Source organism: Schistocerca gregaria, chromosome X (genome assembly GCF_023897955.1).
Source record: "Schistocerca gregaria isolate iqSchGreg1 chromosome X, iqSchGreg1.2, whole genome shotgun sequence".
In the NCBI taxonomy this organism is placed as follows: domain Eukaryota; kingdom Metazoa; phylum Arthropoda; class Insecta; order Orthoptera; family Acrididae; genus Schistocerca; species Schistocerca gregaria.
Window position 1 is genome coordinate 665,545,852 of NC_064931.1, and position 18,000 is coordinate 665,563,851.

At 45.2% G+C, this 18,000-nt stretch overlaps 1 protein-coding gene and 1 pseudogene across 1 annotated transcript in view; both read left to right on the top strand.

Annotated features, from left to right (window-relative positions):
• The window catches only part of LOC126298944 (alkaline phosphatase-like), a 1,012,316-nt gene that overhangs the window by 643,531 nt on the left and 350,785 nt on the right, over window positions 1–18,000 (top strand). Inside the window, exon 5 of the mRNA XM_049990545.1 lies at window positions 5,358–5,565. Within this exon, the coding sequence (XP_049846502.1) occupies window positions 5,358–5,565 (208 nt within the window). The remainder of the gene's footprint in view (window positions 1–5,357; window positions 5,566–18,000) is intronic.
• LOC126299807 (5S ribosomal RNA) lies at window positions 11,561–11,678 on the top strand (annotated as a pseudogene).

Consider the following 18,000-nt stretch of genomic DNA (forward strand, 5'->3'; position numbering starts at 1 on the left):
GATGCACCACCGGTGTTCTATTGAAACAAATACAACTTACTTACCTGTATTAGACCACGCCAAATCTAACACATCCACTAAAGCACTAACGTCGAACAAGCTAATGTCTCCAGGATCTGGCCTAAGGACTCTGCTTACCAGGCACGTGAACTCTTACTTAAAAGTAACAGTGGAGGCGAATAACTGGGATGGCTCAAACGGAAACCACTATTCGGTCTGTCACAGATTTAAGTAATTTAAGGATAACTCGGTTGATCACGGAAGGCTCACTTTCTCCCAGCTTCGAAAGTACACTATAAAACACCTTCTCCGCCCCAGAAGGGACACAGTTTCAACACCCCTCGGGGTCTGCAGGCCGACTCCACGATTTCAAGAGATCCACACCGCTCCGTGAAATAATTTAGCATTCAGGCCTTCAGTTCAGTCCGATTCAATTGGCATTTTCATTGTCAAATTTTCTACCCCCTCTAACACAGCTTCTGTAAGGTGCATCTGCCTGGCAGGAGTTCCAGAACTTTGTCTGTATAGGATGTTGGAAATTACCGGACGTATTTGAAAAATTACTCACTCTTAAAATCAGGCTAGTCGGCGCAGACCACCGTCCATTCAGGGGTATTAGTGAAAGACTTGCCCATCATTTTCTGTCAGAACAATAAATCCCTTCCCATTGCAGCTGGAACTGGCCGATGCGACTACAAAACGAAAAGGGCTAGCACACATATTCGTCACGGAGATGGTATGTTACAGTGTTTACTAGCGACCCGTCCCAGCTTCGCATGGGAAGCGCAACGTATCCACGGCCAGCTGACCTCTCTGGTGTAGAGGCGCTAAATTACACTGTTTGACAGAAAAAATGAGCACCCAGAGGACATAGACAGATGTCGATGTAACTTTGTACATGTACACACCATCGACGAGTATGTAAATGAGAAGAGATGCATCCCTTTGTGACAGAAAGAATGGCCACCAGCTTGCATTATTATTGTTCGTGTATATATCGGACGTGATCGTCTTCACATGTTGCGTGATCACTGTAAAGAACGCGGAGATGCTACGAACTCGTATGAAACAGCGTTATCACTACAAGACAGAGTAGGAAAGGGGTCTCACTTAGGATATCCTTTTGGACGGCTATTCGAATCGTGCTATATTCAGATTTGTGGAGCATTCAGATGTGACAGTGGCTAAGTGTTGGACTGCATAGGTATGTCAGGGCAGACGTACTCTTCTTCAAGTTTCTGGTCGACCACGACTTACCACCACGAGGTAAGATAGCAGTTTCGTGCACAAAGCACATTGTAACCCATTCACATCTGCACATCTTCCGAGAACAATAAGTGGTCTCCCTGAAATATTGTGTATCATCCCTCACAATTGGTAGGAGACCAGCAGCAACCGTAGTAGGGAATTACCATCCCATGTTTGGTGCTGTGGCCAGGAAAAATGAACTGCTGATATATGGGGTTGTAACGTGTTCAGCGATGAATAGCGGTTCTGCGATACCTCGGATGACCATCGTTGGAGATTGTGGCTGTTACCTGTAGAGAGTTCCCACTCATCCTATGTTTTGGAGAGGCACAACTGTGTTGTTCTGGCTTATCCGGCTCCGCGGGAGTTGGATGCTCGCCACACGTAACGGACGTAGATGGCCAGTCTTACCACAGCTCTGCCCTCGCAGTGGGAGCGTGCAACACATCTTGACGCGTGAATACGTCAGGCAATAGTGTTCCTCATGGCTGATATAAACAAAACCCTCCAGCGAACGGTCAGACAGTTCTGTGCTCGGCTGTGATATTGTCATCGCTGTACTACGGACTATTGAATTACAACTTATCTTGGCACATAGTCTTTTCCTCTGGTTGCGATTCGGATTGTGTTTCTTTTTTTCTCTTGGCCTGTTGACATCGTTGTGGTCAAAGTTTCCGCTTTCCACTTTGTTGTTTTCATAGGTGGTTCTGGTCTTGTCCTTATCTGTGTCCTGTCAGACGTCAGTCAGTCGTTTTAAGCTCAACCTTACATCTTGCTGCTTCAGATATTTCTCTCCTGGGGTCAAACGCGTAGGCTGATATCCGGCCACCAACGAACACAGCAGTTACTCCTGATGTCTTAGTGTGGAGAGCCATCAAGTGTGACTTCAGACCAAGCCTGACAGTGGTTGAGGGGAGTCTGATGCCATAACGGTTTGTCACAGACGTCCTGCGTCCTCGTGCGTTACCTCTCGCGCGACAGTACCATAGCACCATTTTTCAATAGGATAATCCTGGTCAACTCATTCACGTGTCTCTTTGAGCTGTCTGCATGATTTTGAGTTATTCCTGTCACCAGCAAGATTATCATATAAGTCTCCGATAGAACAAGTATGACACCAGTTCGGACGTCAACTCTGCCCTATTGCCAAAATACAGAATATCAAGGACTAGTTACAATAACTGTGGGCTTGTTTTCCACAGGAGAGGACACACCGGTTTTATGGCACCCTTGTCAACCAAATCAGTTCGTGTATTCAGGCGTGGGGGGGTGCAACGTCGTACTGACCAGTTCTTCGTCAATCTGATTCGATTTTATAGCCTCTGAAATAACATCACACACACCCTCAATCCGGGAATTTTCAGTTTGTCTCCCTTCCTTCCTGAGTCCTTCACCTTTTTGTCAGGCAGTGTATACACACGAATCTTCCTTGTGAATCAGTCTGTCTGTTAGTGAAACCGTATCAAATTCCCTGTAGCAGTCCCTGTGGTTAACTTTCAAATACAGACAGAAAAACTAGTAATACAACAATGGAGAAAAGTATCCTAACACTAGGAAGCAGTTGTGCGAGACAAACGAAAATTGGCGTGTTTCTTCATCTGCAACATGATGTCCATTCAAATTTCGCGCCAGTAGCATAAGAGTGGCGCTAGTAGCACCACTATGAGGACGTAAATAAGATCTGCTTTGAATATGCACTGCAACGGTAGTGACTATTAGTTACCTCTGAGATTGGATATAATGAGTTGATCTTACTCAAGAACGTATCTAAGACGATGAAGACGCCATTACCAAGAGCTCACTGAGTTTGAAAGAGGTCGTGTTATAGGGCTACAAGAAGCTGGATGTTTCTTCCGCGATACTGCAGAAAGATTTGGCAGGAATGTAGCCACTGCACATGCTTGCTGGAAGCGGTGGACATGGGAAGGTACGACCACAAAAAGATCGGGTGCTCCGGGTGGACACGTGGCACTACCGAGAGGAACATCGTTATCTTCGTCGTATTGACACATCGAACTGTTGCCAATCTGTCATTTCAAGGGCAGCTCCGATTCAGAAGCCTCGTAGCGTACATTCCGCCGACCTCAAATCGCCGTCTTTTGCGACTTCAGTGGTGTCCGGCAAGAGCCCATTGGTGGGCGGAATGGAGATATGTTGTGTCTTCTGATGAAAGCCATTTCGGCCTCGGTGCCAGTGGTGGCCGTTTGTTGCTTAGATGGAGACCAGATGAGGGCCTGCAACCAACCTGTCTGCGCACTACACACATTGAACCTTCGCCTACAGTTATGGTCGGGTGTGCGATTTCGTATGATGGCAGTAGCACTCTTGTGGTTGTCCCACGCTTTCGCTTGCAGTCTGGTAATTCGGCCAGTTGTGTTGCCATTCGTGAGCAGCATTCCAGGGAGTGGCTTCTAAGACGATAACGCTCGCCCACATACTGCTGTTATAACCCAACATTCTCTACAGAGTGTCCACAAGTTGCCTCGGCCTGCTTGATCACCAGATCTGTCTCCGATCGAGCACGTATGAGGCATCATCGGATGACAACTCCAGAGTCATTCACAACCAGCATTAATTGTCCCTGTACTCATCCACCAAGTGCAACAGGCATGGAACTCCATCCCACAAACTGACATCCGGCATCTGTGCGATTCAATGCACGCACGTTTGCATTCTTGGTGCCGACATACTGGCGGTTACACCTGTTATAAATGTACCAGTATTTCACATTTTCACTTTTTTCGTGTTTACATTAACCTGTGAAGTTGTGTCGCTAATCACTTAAATACACTACTGGTCATTAAAATTGCTAAGCCACGAAGATGACGAGCTACAAACGCGAAATTTAACCTACAGGAAGAAGATGCTGTGATATGCAAATGATTAGCTTTTCAGGGCATTCACACAAGATTGCCGCCGGTGGCGACACCTAAAATGTGCTGATATGAAGAAAGCTTCCAATCGATTTCTCATACATAAACGACAGTTGACCGGCGTTGCCTGGATCCCAACGGCCTCGTATCACTAGCAGTCGAGATGACAGGCATCTTATCTGCATGGCTGTAACGGATCGTGCAGCCACGTCTCGATCCCTGAGTCAACACATGGGGACGTTTGCAAGACAACAACTACCTGCACGAACAGTTCGACGACGTTTGCAGCAGCATGGACTATCAGCTCGGAGACCGTGGCTGCGGTTAGCGTGACGCTGCATCACAGACAGGAGCGCCTGCGATGGTGTACTCAACGACGAACCTGGGTGCACGAATGGCAAAACGTCATTTTTTCGGATGAATCCAGGTTCTGTTTACAGCATCATGATGGTATCATCCGTGTTTGGCGACATCGCGGTGAACGCACATCGGAAGCGTGTATTCGTCATCGCCATACTGGCGTATCACCCGGCGTGATGGTATGGGGTGCCATTGGTTATACGTCTCGGTCACCTCTTGTTCGCTTTGACGGCACTTTGAACAGTGAACGTTACATTTCATATGTGTTACGACCCGGGGCTCTTCCTTTCATTCGTCATTCGATCCCTGCGAAACCCTACATTTCAGCAGGATAATGCACGACCACATTTTGCAGGTCCTGTACGGGCCTTTCTGGATACAGAAAATTTTCAACTGCTGCCCTGTCTAGCACATTTTCCGGATCTCTCTCTAATTGATAACGTCTGGCCAATGATGGCCGAGCAACTGGCTCATCACAATACGCCAGTCACTACTCTTGATGAACTGTGGTATCGTGTTGAAGCTGCATGGGCAGCTGTACATGTCCACGACATCCAAGCTCTGTTTGGCTCAATGCCCAGGCGTATCAAGGCCGATATTACGGCCAGAGGTGGTTGTTCTGTGTACTGATTTCTCAGGATCTATGCACACAAATTGCATGAAAATGTAATCACATGTCAGTTCTAGTATAATATATTTGTCCAATGAATACCCGTTTATCATCAGCATTTCTTCTTGGTGTAGCATTTTTAATGGCCAGTAGTGTATATTACCTAGATAAATGTATTATGTAATTTCATTACTCTACATTAGTGATTTCTTGGTTTTGGAATACTTTTCGTCGATGTACGCATAGCTTTGTTATGATTTTGGCAGGTGGTGCTGGGCGGCGGGCGGCGACACTGGCTGCCGAGGGAGGCGCGCGATCCGGAGCTGGACGCTGAGGAGGGCCGCCGGCTGGATGGCCGCAACCTCATCGAGGACTGGCTGCGCGACAAGAAGCGGCGCGGCCTGCGCGCTGCCTACGCCTGGAACCGCCAGCAGCTCAACCGGCTGGCGCGCACTCCGCTGGACCACCTCATAGGTCAGGTTCCGCCATTCTCTGCACGTCTACACCTTCTCAGCTCAGTAACACTTATAATATCCATTAAGTTTACGAAAGTTCATTACGCTCTTCCTATTCTCCCGTGTGACCTGTTTCCTTGTGAGACGAGGAAAGAACTGAGCCCGACTATACTCAGAAACACGCAGCAAGCACAAAATGCAGGGCCGTCCGGAGTGGCCGTGCGGTTCTAGGCTCTGCAGTCTGGAGCCGGGCGACCGCTACGGTCGCAAGTTCGAATCCTGCCTCGGGCATGGATGTGTGTGATGTCCTTAGATTAGTTGGGTTTAATTAGTTCTAAGTTCTAGGCGACTGATGACCACAGAAGTTAAGTCGCATAGTGCTCAGAGCCATTTGAACCATTTTTGAACAAAATGCAGGAACATAGTATCATGAATACTGGAACTAGTTCGTACGAGAGACGGTTTCAATGTTCAAACAGATGCTGATGAGCAGTTTGAAGGTTACAGAATGAAATTTTCACTCTGCAGCGGAGTGTGCGCTGATATGAAACTTCCTGACAGATTAAAACTGTGTGCCGGAGAATGTAGGAGACGAGGTACTGGCAGAAGTAAAGCTGTGAAGACGGGGCGTGAGTCGTGCTTGGGTAGCTCAATTGGTAGAGCACTTGCCCGCGAAAGGCAAAGGTCCTGAGTTCGAGTCTCGGTCTGGCACACAGTTTTAATCTGCCAGGAAGTTTCAGTTTGAAGGTTATTCAAAAATGTTCAGATGTGTGTGAAATATTATGGGACTTAATTGCTAAGGTCATCAGTCCCTAAGCTTACACACTACTTAACCTAAATTATCCTAAGGACAAACACACACACCCATGCCCGAGGGAGGACTCGAACCTCCGGCGGGACCAGCCGCACAGTCCACGACTGCAGCGCCTGAGACCGCTCGGATAATCCCGCGGGGCGAAGGTAGTTTATATGGCCATAGTAGATGTGTATTCGTTCTGTGACTATTATGAGTAAATTCTTTGTTTTGTAAGACTGTAAGTAACGATATTTATTTACTTATGACAAATTATTTGTTACAAGTTACGAACATATTTAGCTCAGTATCAAGGAATGTTAACACTTTGCCGTCCGCACGTCTCGTACAAATTTATTCACTTGGCGCCGGCAGCGCTAATTCGGATTACTTGGCTTGTTGCCGGCTGCTTGTCACCTTTCCGCTGATGACATACTTCAAACACATTGACTTTGCGCGCTTTAATTTTTCCGGAAATCCTTTATTTTGCCGTATCGTTCCACAAACTCGAATTTTCTTTTCAAGTAACTTCTCTGCAAGTTCTACACTGTTATAAGAATTATCCATGTAGAGGTGATGCCACTTTCCCTAAGAAGGTGTCAGTAGTTCCATCACTGTTTTTGCTCAAGGTTGTCCAGCGCCGGAATACATCTTGAATCAGGAAATTTATCCCGTACTCGAACCACACAGCATCCGAATGAGTATGCCATGTTTCGTAATTTTAGACGGATTGTAAAATTTAACTGTCCATGCCACGGTATCATTCCTTCATCAGTTGAGATGTTTTGACTAAGATTAAACATTTTTTAAACTTTTTCGAAAAATAATCAATTACGAATTGTACTTTGAAAAACCGGTCGGCATTATCCGGCTTATTGTTGTTGTCGGAAAAATGTAAAAATGATAATATTCGTCTGAATCAGTTGCGGGACATAGTTTTGCGAAATATCGGTGTCTATCAACAGATTCGTTGACTAATAATCATAGATCCTTGCTTTTTTTACAATTCCCATAAGGATAGCAAGCCCAAACCATTTTTTAAGTTCGGGTTCCGTAACGTCGACAAATTTGGCATTTTATTGATTCAATTTCCATCTATTGCAATACTGACTGTAATACTTGTTAGTTTCGTTGCTCATATATTCAAATAGATCGTTCCCAATATACAATTCTATGATATACATGACGCCCTGTGTATCTTTGGGGAATATATGTGGACCCGGAGATCCTTCAAACTTATTATTGGTCCTCAGTAAATCACAGTCTGTCTTCTTCGTCTGACTCATCCGAATCAGTTGGCAGCGGTAACGTTCGCCGAATTCTTCTCTGACGTATTTCACTATCTCCTGACGATCCTGCTTCACTTTCATTTCTTTTGATATCCAATATCTACTTCCCAATTGGGCAAGTCGTCCGGAACGTCAGACAAGACGTCCGCGCATTCATCGTAATTAATGGCATCCTCTCTTTCGTCTGCGAAAATAAAAGTGCACAAGTATTTATAAAAACAAAAAACTTGTTGGCGTGTGTCACTTATTGTTACCTAGACAAAACACCAACAGAATGAAAAAGATACTTAAGTGCTGTCACCAGCCACTGCGCGATACTATGTTCACGACACCACTGTGGTGTCGCCGGCCGGAAAAGTGTTAATTGCGTGTATCTGCTTCTTCTGTAGTAATCAGTCCAGGTATTGATTGGCAGCAGTTAAGTTGGCAGCATATCACCACTCCTCACTACCTTCTGATTTCCTCTTGATTTCTGCGTCGCCCTTACATCCACACATCTATTTACCTTCAAAGTAGTCTTCCTCTAGAAATCCCCCAATTAAAATACCCATATGTTACTCTGGTCAGGAGTCCTTCGTGTCTCATTAGATGATTAATCAGTTACAGTCATCTTTTGAGAATTAACTTCCGCAGGATTCTCTACTCACCCAAAGTTATTGGGTCCTCTTCGTTCGCAACCATGTTAGTCGATTTTATTTTGAGTATGAGTCTATAACACCAACTTTCTAACGGATTTCATTTCTTCTCTTCCTCAGTCCCCAGAGCTCGTGTGTCGTAACCATAGCATGCCACAGTCCAAACATAGGCTTTGAGAAACCTTTCGTGATTTGAAGGCTGGTAGGTTTTGAAGTCAAGGATTCCTTCTTCTTGTTGAAGACACCTTTTGCTTGAGTAGTTCCATTTCTGACATCTGTTTTTCTCTGTTCATGCCAGTAGGTCTTTCTTCTAAATAAGTTAATAAGTCAACTTCCGCAATTAGTTCGTTACCCACGCCAATTTGGATTTAGGTTTTATCTTCTTTATGACATGCCATTTTTTTTTGTTTTAGATGCATGCATATAAAATCAAAAATTACAAGATTAACTACGCTGCCAGAAAAAATGAACATCATCCAGGACAAGGTTATTTCACTGACCAGTGGTGAGACAGGTAGTTCATCATTGTCGGAGTATATGATAACAAACTCAAACCAAAGGAAACACATAAGTCGCACTGAACGGTGCCAAAACAGGCGCGTCAATACACAGTGTACCCCCTCGCTCTTCTGGCGTCAACGCAAGCGTGCATTCTCGCATGAAAACGTTCACAAAGCTGCTGAATGTCATCCTGTGATAGACTGTCGCTTCAATCTTTCACCTTCTGTTGCGATTCAGTAATAGTTCTTGCAAGCTCTGGAGAACGAGTAAGCTTCTCCTTCGTCTTGTCCCATATATCTTGAACGGGTGAGAGACCTGGTGATCTTGCTCGCCAAGGGAGTTTCTGTACATCACGAAGAACACGTTGCTCCGCTGCAGCGGTATGTGGGCGTGATTTGTCCTGCTCAAAAAGCGTATCACCTTCCCTTCCAAGAAACGAGAGTAGCACAAGGATAACAACCTGTGCAGTGTAGCGGGTACTGGTTAATTTACACTGCAGGAACACCAAATGTGACCGCGAGTTGTAACTGATGCCCCCAAATGCCTGTGGTGTAACCTGTTTGTTGTGAGCGAATGCACTCCGGGATATGACGTGCACATGCACGTCCATAACACGCATACATACAGAACCTACTCTCATCGCTGACGACAACAGAACGCCATCCCACTCTCCAGTTGACTTTTGCACGACACCAGAGTAGTCGATCTTGGCGGTGTCATGGTGTCTGTGGCAGCCTGGCCCCAGACACACGTGATCATAGTCCTTCCGCTAGCAGACAGTTTTCATTGGTCCTCACACAGCAGGTGCAACATGTGACCAGATTTCTTCGCTGGATGATGTCGGTATGACACAGCTGCACGCACAACGCGACGATTTTGACGTGCGTCTGTACTACACGGACGTCGAGAACCTGGTCTAAACGTGGGGAAATGTTCCATAGACACCTGGTGAAAGCAGCAACGTGTCACCGATACAACGCGCCCAACATGTGCAGTAATCCCGATTCGTCCATCTACCTTCCCGCAGGGCCAAATTGTGACCCCGTGCAAACAGTTGAACTTGTTCGTCGGCGCGGTATGGTTGTACCGTGGAATGAATGTTGCAAACACTGATCTTCTCTAAACTCAGCTCTATTACTACCAGCAGAATCTAAACAAAGGGCGCACGGTCAGGCCTCTTGAATGCCACCTGATCGCCGACGACAGTCACGAGTGAACCACAAACCCATCAGTATGCACATATTACCACTGGTACCACTGAATACAGCCCTGCCTAATCTTAACGTAGTCTTTTCTTTTGAGAAAATCGCCTACGGGAACGTGGGTTTGTGGCGAGGGTGGGGGAGGTGGTGACACTAATACAGAAATGTGGCAACACAATAAGGAATAACCAGTAACATTTATTAACAGTGTGTTACAAAATGATACTTAACTTGATTACAGTCTAATGGGTGGTACTGGATGTCCTATACCTAATACAACGAAGTCTAAATAACTTCTCTGCCTCTTGGCAGTCTATGTTATTTTCACGATTTATTTATTTTGTCTATTCGTATGGGTAACATGGTCATTTTAAAGCCTTGTTTAAGAACTTCATGCGTAAAAGGTTAAAAAACACAAAAATATACGTAATATAAACAAGTAAACAAACAATCGAGAGAAAATATTTTAACATAATATCTAGGTCTCTACAGTTCTTTGTGTCACCAAATGCAGCTCGCTGAGTCCACAAGGAAATTTTCGTAGTACACACGCTTCAGTCAGGTGCATAGATTGCACAGGATAACCACAATCACACACCGGTGCATCTTTGGACCCCCATTTATACAAACAGGCGCCACATCTTCCATGCCCTGAACGGAATCGATCCAGGGGTGTCCATAGTTCTCTGGGAAGACCAAATCCATTCACACCTCTGTTAAGGTTAGTTATGAGATGACAATTAGTCGGAGGACACTTCTGCAAAACCTCTTTCCACTCTTGACAAACATTATACTCAAGAGTATCTAGAAATTTATGATGTGGGACTGGAGCCAGACACGTAGTACTTTAATAATGACAAATCCAGCAGCTGTATTTGAATCTAACGTCGTTGATTCGTTTTAAAATTTGATATCAGTTTCGACATTACTTGGTGTTATCTTCAAGCGCCTGCATATGGAAACATACATAGCATGACAGAAGAATATGTGTAACTACACATACGCTACCATAAACTAAGAAACGCTCATACGGAAACCCAGCAGAATAAAATTAAGGACATGTGCGTATTAACACATAATAACAAGACAAATAACTCCAAAGATTCCATAATAATGGGAACACAGGTAATAACTTAAGCCAACGTGACAAATGTCGAGCGCATCCTTATACGTCCCAGACAAAACGTATGGCGCACAGTTTGGTTACACTGGTGTACCGCTACCATGGTGTGGTTTAGGTGTGCAGAGATGTAAGTTATGCATTATGCGTTTCGTCTGGGACGTGTTAGGATGTCCTCGACGTTTGTCAAGTTTGCTAAGCTATTACCTGGGTTTTCATAATTGTGGAATCTTTGGAGTTCTTTGTCATGTAATTGTGTGCTAATATGCACATGTTCTTGGTTTTATTCTGCTGGGTTTCTATATGGGTTTTTCTTAGTATATGGTCTAGTATGTGTAGTTGCACATATGGGGCTACTGGTTTTACTGATTGACTTTTACCATGTTACAAATTATAGGCTATTGTTACATGTAAATAGTGATTTTGCCACGTAAGTTGTTCCTCGGCAATAATTATCCACGCATATTATGTATGGGCAACGGCCTTGCCCCAATGGATACACCGGTTCCCGTGAGATCACCGAAGTTAAGCGTTGTCGGGCGTGCTCGGCACTTGGATGGGTGACCATCCAGGCTGCCATGCGCTGTTGCCATTTTTCGGGGTGCACTCAGCCTCGTGATGCCAATTGAGGAGCTCCTCGACCGAACAGTAGCTGCTTCGGTCAAGAATACCATCAATAACGACCGGGAGAGCGGTGTGCTGACCCCACGCCCCTCCTATCCACATCCTCCACTGATGATGACACCGCGGTCGGATGGTCCCGGTAGGCCACTCGTGGCCTGACGACGGAGTGCTTTATATTATGTATGCCACTTTAACCCTATGGATACGTATTGAGAGTTGCTGTTAGGGATGTATGTGGCTCTGATCGCTTTGCTGCTGTAGCTCTTTGTACGTATGGATTCTCCTTAAGTCCATTACGTGATTGGTGCAAAAAAATTGCAGATAAGTTAGATGCAATTTTTTGTGTGAATAACAATACCATATTTTCATTATATAATTTTATGATGTGATATATCTTTTTTTAGTCATAAACTATGTTTTATATTGTCTGTGCTCTCATACCCTTCGTCATGCTATGTATGTTTCCATTTGCAGAGCTGAAGATGACACCATGTCGTGTCGAAACTGGTAGCATGTTTAAAATACTAAACAACGCTAGATTCAAATACAGCCGCTAGTTTTGTCACTGTTCACGAGAGGCGCATCTTACGTTGGCCAGGATGGTTTTCTAGATTTGAGTCTGCTGGCAGGAGCATTCTGTAGTTGATTTCATAGCAATTGGAACTCTCTTACTGCTGCTGCTTCTCATTATAGTGATGGAAGTGCAGTTGAATACGGTTTAGCGACAGTCTTTCTAGTAGTTTATAAACTACACTAAGTCGTGATATGGGTCTGTAATGTGCTGCTTCACTGCCATGTTTACCAGGTTTTTTGACAACATTACCTTTGCAGCCCTAAATTTTGTTGGAAATTTTCCAGTGATCAGTATCATATTATATAGTTGTAACAGCCACTGCTTAGTTTTCAGGCCAGCGTTTTTCAGGAACTCGGATATATTTCCTTGAAACCAGCCGCTTTGTTTGTACGCACACTTGCCTAAGCTTCCTCCAGCTCATCGGTTGTGAACTCGCCTGGAACCTCCGGATGGAGGACTAGCTGAGAGCACAAGCCTTGTGCGGTTCTTCTTCTTTCTGCTTCAGAGTTCTGTAGTAACCGTGTCGCGACTTCGTTTGGTGTGATGTTGTGCTGGCATCTCTAAGGCCCAGAATCTGCACCCAATTTCGTCATTCGCTGCCACGCATTACGACTCGAATGGGTGAAGTCGGGGCTCTCTATAGCTTCTTGCCACTTCCTTCTTCTATGGTCATTCCGTGCTTTAAGAAGTTCGACTGATGTTTTATTTGAAGAAGTAAGTTGATATTCCTCGTATAGCTCATCACACTCATAGGACCATCCTGGGATGTATTGTTTCCTCTGGCTGTCGTTCTTTCTGCTACCTCAAAAATGGTTCAAATGGCTCTGAGCACTATGGGACTTTACTACTGAGGTCATCAGTCCCCTATAACTTAGAACTACTTAAACCTAACCAACCCAAGGACACCACACACATCCATGCCCGAGGCAGGATTCGAACCTGCGACCGTAACGGTCTCGCGGTTCCAGACTGTAGCGCCTAGAACCGCACGGCCACTCTGGCCGGCTTTCTGCTACCTCTTTGACAGCTTTTGTAAACCTGTCATACTTCTTAACAACTGTAACTAGCTTTAGCAGTTGAATTTACTAACGGTATCTAGATGACATAATCAATGAAAATGTGCCTATGTTGGCTGTGTGGCAGAGAGTCCATAACTTTCCTGTTTGCCAGTTCCTTTCCATTAGCTTGGCCGGTAGTGATAAAGCGTAAGTCTGGTAATCAGTCTTTCTTCCATCTTACCGATCAGAAAGTTGCTTTGTCCTTTGCACTAAAGACTAAATACAGAGTGTTCAAGGACAGCCAACCATTTAAGATGCCGGCCACTGTGGCCGAGCGGTTCTAGGCGCTTCAGTCCGGAACCGCGCGAATACTACGGTTGCAGGTTCGAATCCTGCCTCGTCATGGATGTGTGTGATTTCCTTAGGTTAGTTATTTTTAATTAGTTCTAAGTTCGAGGTGACTGATGACCTCAGAAGTTAAGTCGCATAGTGCTCAGAGCCATTTGAACCAGTGAACAGAGGTGGTTTATTTAGATAAATAGAGTCAGCTACTCGCGGGATGGGGACGGCGAACTGTGGTGTCGTTGGGAATCGTTTGGCTTTGCACTTGTGAAAATATGGTTGATGGACTTCATTGCAAGTATTACAGGTGAAAGACAGTTTCAGGTTGGTGCAATCTCTATGGAGACATTGGGTCTTTCAGTGAAGTGGGTTCCTGCAGTTGTATGTATGATAAGGTAAGTAAATCCATGGTTATTGTGGATACGGATCAAAGTTCAGATTGTCTGGCCAGGGTTCTAATTTGCTTTCTGTGTGATGTCCTCTGCTGTGATCTCGGAATCAGCTCCTTTGACAATAGACATAACGGTCGGCGGATGGTGTGTGGGAGATGGTTTTTTGGGACGACGAACAGACAAGAGGGTAACGTTGGCGTGGGTCCCAAAATGGGATGTTCTTGGAGTATTTGTGAATAAAGGTTGGAACTGAAGGATTTTGTAAGGAGAAAAATTGGTTTCGTAGGAGACACTCGCTGAGGAGAGTGGGCAGATGTGTTGGTTGGCAGATTAGAGGAAATGGGTTGGTTGAATGTTGTGTAATGACGCTGGTACTCGTGATGGAGGTAGTAATGGGACTGGTGATGTCAGAGACGCTTGCACTCTTTATTGTGATGGTGGTGGCGATGGTGCAGTGGTGCTCCTGGTGCTGGTGGTGCAGGTGTTGATGCTTCTGTAAGTGATATTACTAATGATAGTGATATGTGTCGTGCTAACGTGGTTGTTGTGTTTGTGGTTGGTGGTTGTTGCAGTTGCACATACTTATGAAGGAAATATTGGGTAAGTTTGATGGCTGTAGAAGAGTTGGTAGATAAATTGAACGAGCCGCTCTGGCAGCGGGTTGGGAAAGAAATGAGAAGATAAAATACTTGAAAAGTGAACGTGGGGTGGGGCTGTGGTTGTAGGAATATGTGGATCTAGGAGTGGTGTACCGGTGTATATCTATGTTACAGTGATGGTGACAAGACGATCCACCACTGATCAAGAGAAAACAGACAGTGGGATCAAATTGCAGTAGTACGATCGATATCAATGGCGAAGTGAAGAGCGGTGATAAAGATAACACTGAAGATGCTGGTGATGACGACAGCTCAAAGAAAGACAAAGCAGTTGACGAGACGAGGACAATTTCTCTCGAAGGATGCGACTGCTGGCAGAAACAATGACAGGTAAAGCAATGACTGCCACCGTAAGCGACGACAGGTAAAGAGATAACTTCCAGTGAAGGTCGTGAGTGTCGACAAAATTGATGATAGGCTCAGTGATGACAGATGACACACAGAGCGATGACGATGGTTGGGGACGAAAGCGATAATGGGCTGTGGCCAAGCTGGAGGTGGCGAATTACGAATACTGGTGATGACATAGTTCCACTTATGAAAACGTATTAGATGACCCTGAGAGTGTCCCAGCAAGTTATTGGATGTTTTGAGGATGGGGATCCACGCCTGGTAGATAAGAGAAGACGGCATCTTATTGTTTATCTTATGTCATATTTACGTCACAGGGCGCGTGAATGCTAAGGTGGCGCACTCTGAGCCCAGAGATTACCATTCCGCTCGCGGTTCAGTTTTGCTTACATCACCGCCACTCATATCAACTGGTAAATTATGTGATGTATTTTTCTGAGCCATCTCCCATGCATTGATGCGTTCATAACCGATCTCTGTTGAACTTTCTGTCACACGAGTCTAGTTTCCACGGCACCACTAATCACATATAGCAAGACGTTAAGTGTTGGAACCTAATTTCTCGTGTGTTATACATAATCTTTTCACTGTTCATAAGAATTTTCTTTACCACTGTAATTTTTTCGAAATATCTGTACTTGAAATGGCGATGGTGTTTGCACAGCGATAAAAGACTGTCCTTATAGATTGGCCCACGTAATAGTTGGCACACTCCCACATAACGTATTGTACAGGATGGGCGTATGGGCAGGCGGTGGGCGTTATGGAATGATAAGGATTATTTTTAGAGAAAGGCGATTTATTGGCTAAAGCATGTTGGAAGGGGCTACATAGGCCTAGGGAGGTGAGAGTGAGCCAGAGCTTAGAGTTTGGCGAAACATTGTTCGCGAAGCTACCGAAAGTTGTTGTCTGCCAAAACTAAGTCCACAGTGCCGCAGCACCGGGAGAAGCGAGAAGGTCTACACTGCTACAGGGCGCGTATCCGGCTCGCGGGTGAGCAAGAATACAAGAGAGCGGGCCCGGCGGCGGGCGAGCGGGTATATTCGACGCTCCACGCGGCTCCCTCCGCCCTGATTGGCCAGGACCAAGCAAACCGTGCGGGCGGCATGGAACTTTCCAGAGCGTTGCCTGCTAAGCGACGCCTGGGGCGGCGTTACCTCGTAAGCACATGAGAGAGGTGCGTGGCCAATGTGCCCTTCCTCGGTGCTGACTTCCTGTTACTAGACCGTGGGACGAAAGAATTTACAGGCAGCTAACACTGCCGGCCGTGGCTTGGTCGTAATGGAACAGTGAAGTTACCGTTTGAAAGCTTATATAATAAAGTAAAATCTCCTACTGTATGGCTCATCCTTTACAGTATTAAATTCCTGGAACTCTCAGGCCAAGGCTATTTTTCTTTACCTATCGTTAATCTTTCTGGGCGAATAGAGAACAGGTCTGACTCCTTGTTTGTTGACTCTGCCTATTTTACACGTTGTTGCGTCCCAGAATGAAAGCCGCACAATAGGTCGGTCTTCTTGGCCTGGTTGAACGGTATCATGGACTGGTTTCCTAGATAGACCTGAATTAATCTCACGGACTGAGTTCCCATTTCTTTTGAACAGCTATGCCAAGTCATTCCACGTCAATCATTCCCTAGTAATTTCCGTCAATCATTTCCTAATAATTGCCGCACGGGGTTGCCGTGCGGTCTGGGGCACCTTATCACGTTTCGCGCGGCTTCCCCCGTCGGAAGTTAGAGTCCTCCCTTGGGAATGGGTGTGTGTGCTGTCCTTAGCGTAAGTTAGTTTAAGTTAGATTAAGTAGTGTGTAAGCCTAGGGACCGATGACCACAGCAGTTTGGTCCCATAGAACTTACCACAAATTTCAAAATTTTTCTAATAATTTCCACTGAACAAAAAATGCGTGGACGTCTAGATGTGGTGAAACTGTTTTTAAAATTTCACGGGTGAAATAACTGATCAATAGCTTTAACAGGTCTTTTAATGGTACTTTCGTTAGCAGAGAGACCGCATCGAGGATCTCCATGACTTTATCTGGTCCTGTCATCGTCTGATTTCTAGTTTCCGCAAGAATCAGAGAGTTCTCAACACGATGTTCACTGTGCATGATCACGGGATGCAATAATTTGATTAAACACGTAACATATGTAAAAGAGCAGACGGACTAACGATTGGTCGCTCTGGTACGTCTTCTTTACGAATTTTTGACAAGCCATAAAATACGGAAGGCTTAGGTTCCCGTAGCGTTAGATTCTTTATACGTTTGTCGGGAGGCTGGAATTCTTTAGTAGCTCCTTCAGAGCGATGATGTTTCCCCCTGACAAAAAGGAGATATTTCAGGAAGGCATACTGTAAAGTTGCAGTAATTCTTGTATTTTCCTGTGTATCTTTTTATTCTTGCATTGAGATCTTTACTACGACAAAATTTCAATTCGATATGAACATTATAGCCGTGATAAAGTTGAACTCTCCAATACATCATGCCTCTAGGTGTTGTTTGAGGGGGAGTCCGCTGGGGACAAGTTGAAAGATTCGTGTGCGTACGGCGTGCTCGGTTAATGCGGTTTCTAGGGGGTTTCCTTTCAGACGCAGTTGCCGGAGTTACCAGATTTTAGTCCCGAACTCGTAACGCACAAACTCAGCAGGACTGAATAATATGTCTGCTAAGGACAGAGCCGCCTAGTTTCGTGGAACCGCGTCAGATGACTGCTACCTGTTCGAGAGCTACGTTTCTTGTTTATAGTGCCCGATGTATTCTTTTTCTTTCAGATGTCAAGCTTAAGCTTAATTTGACGCAGCTCTCCATTCTTTGGCAGCTTTCCTCTTCATTTCAGCGCAACTGCTGCGGCCCTGCCTTCTTTTCTCATATGTAGGCCATCCGCTGCGATTCTTTGCTTCCATCATTCCTCAAAGTATACTTTTCGCTGAACAGTCTTGTAAGAATATGTGACAAAACTTTATCTTTTCGATTC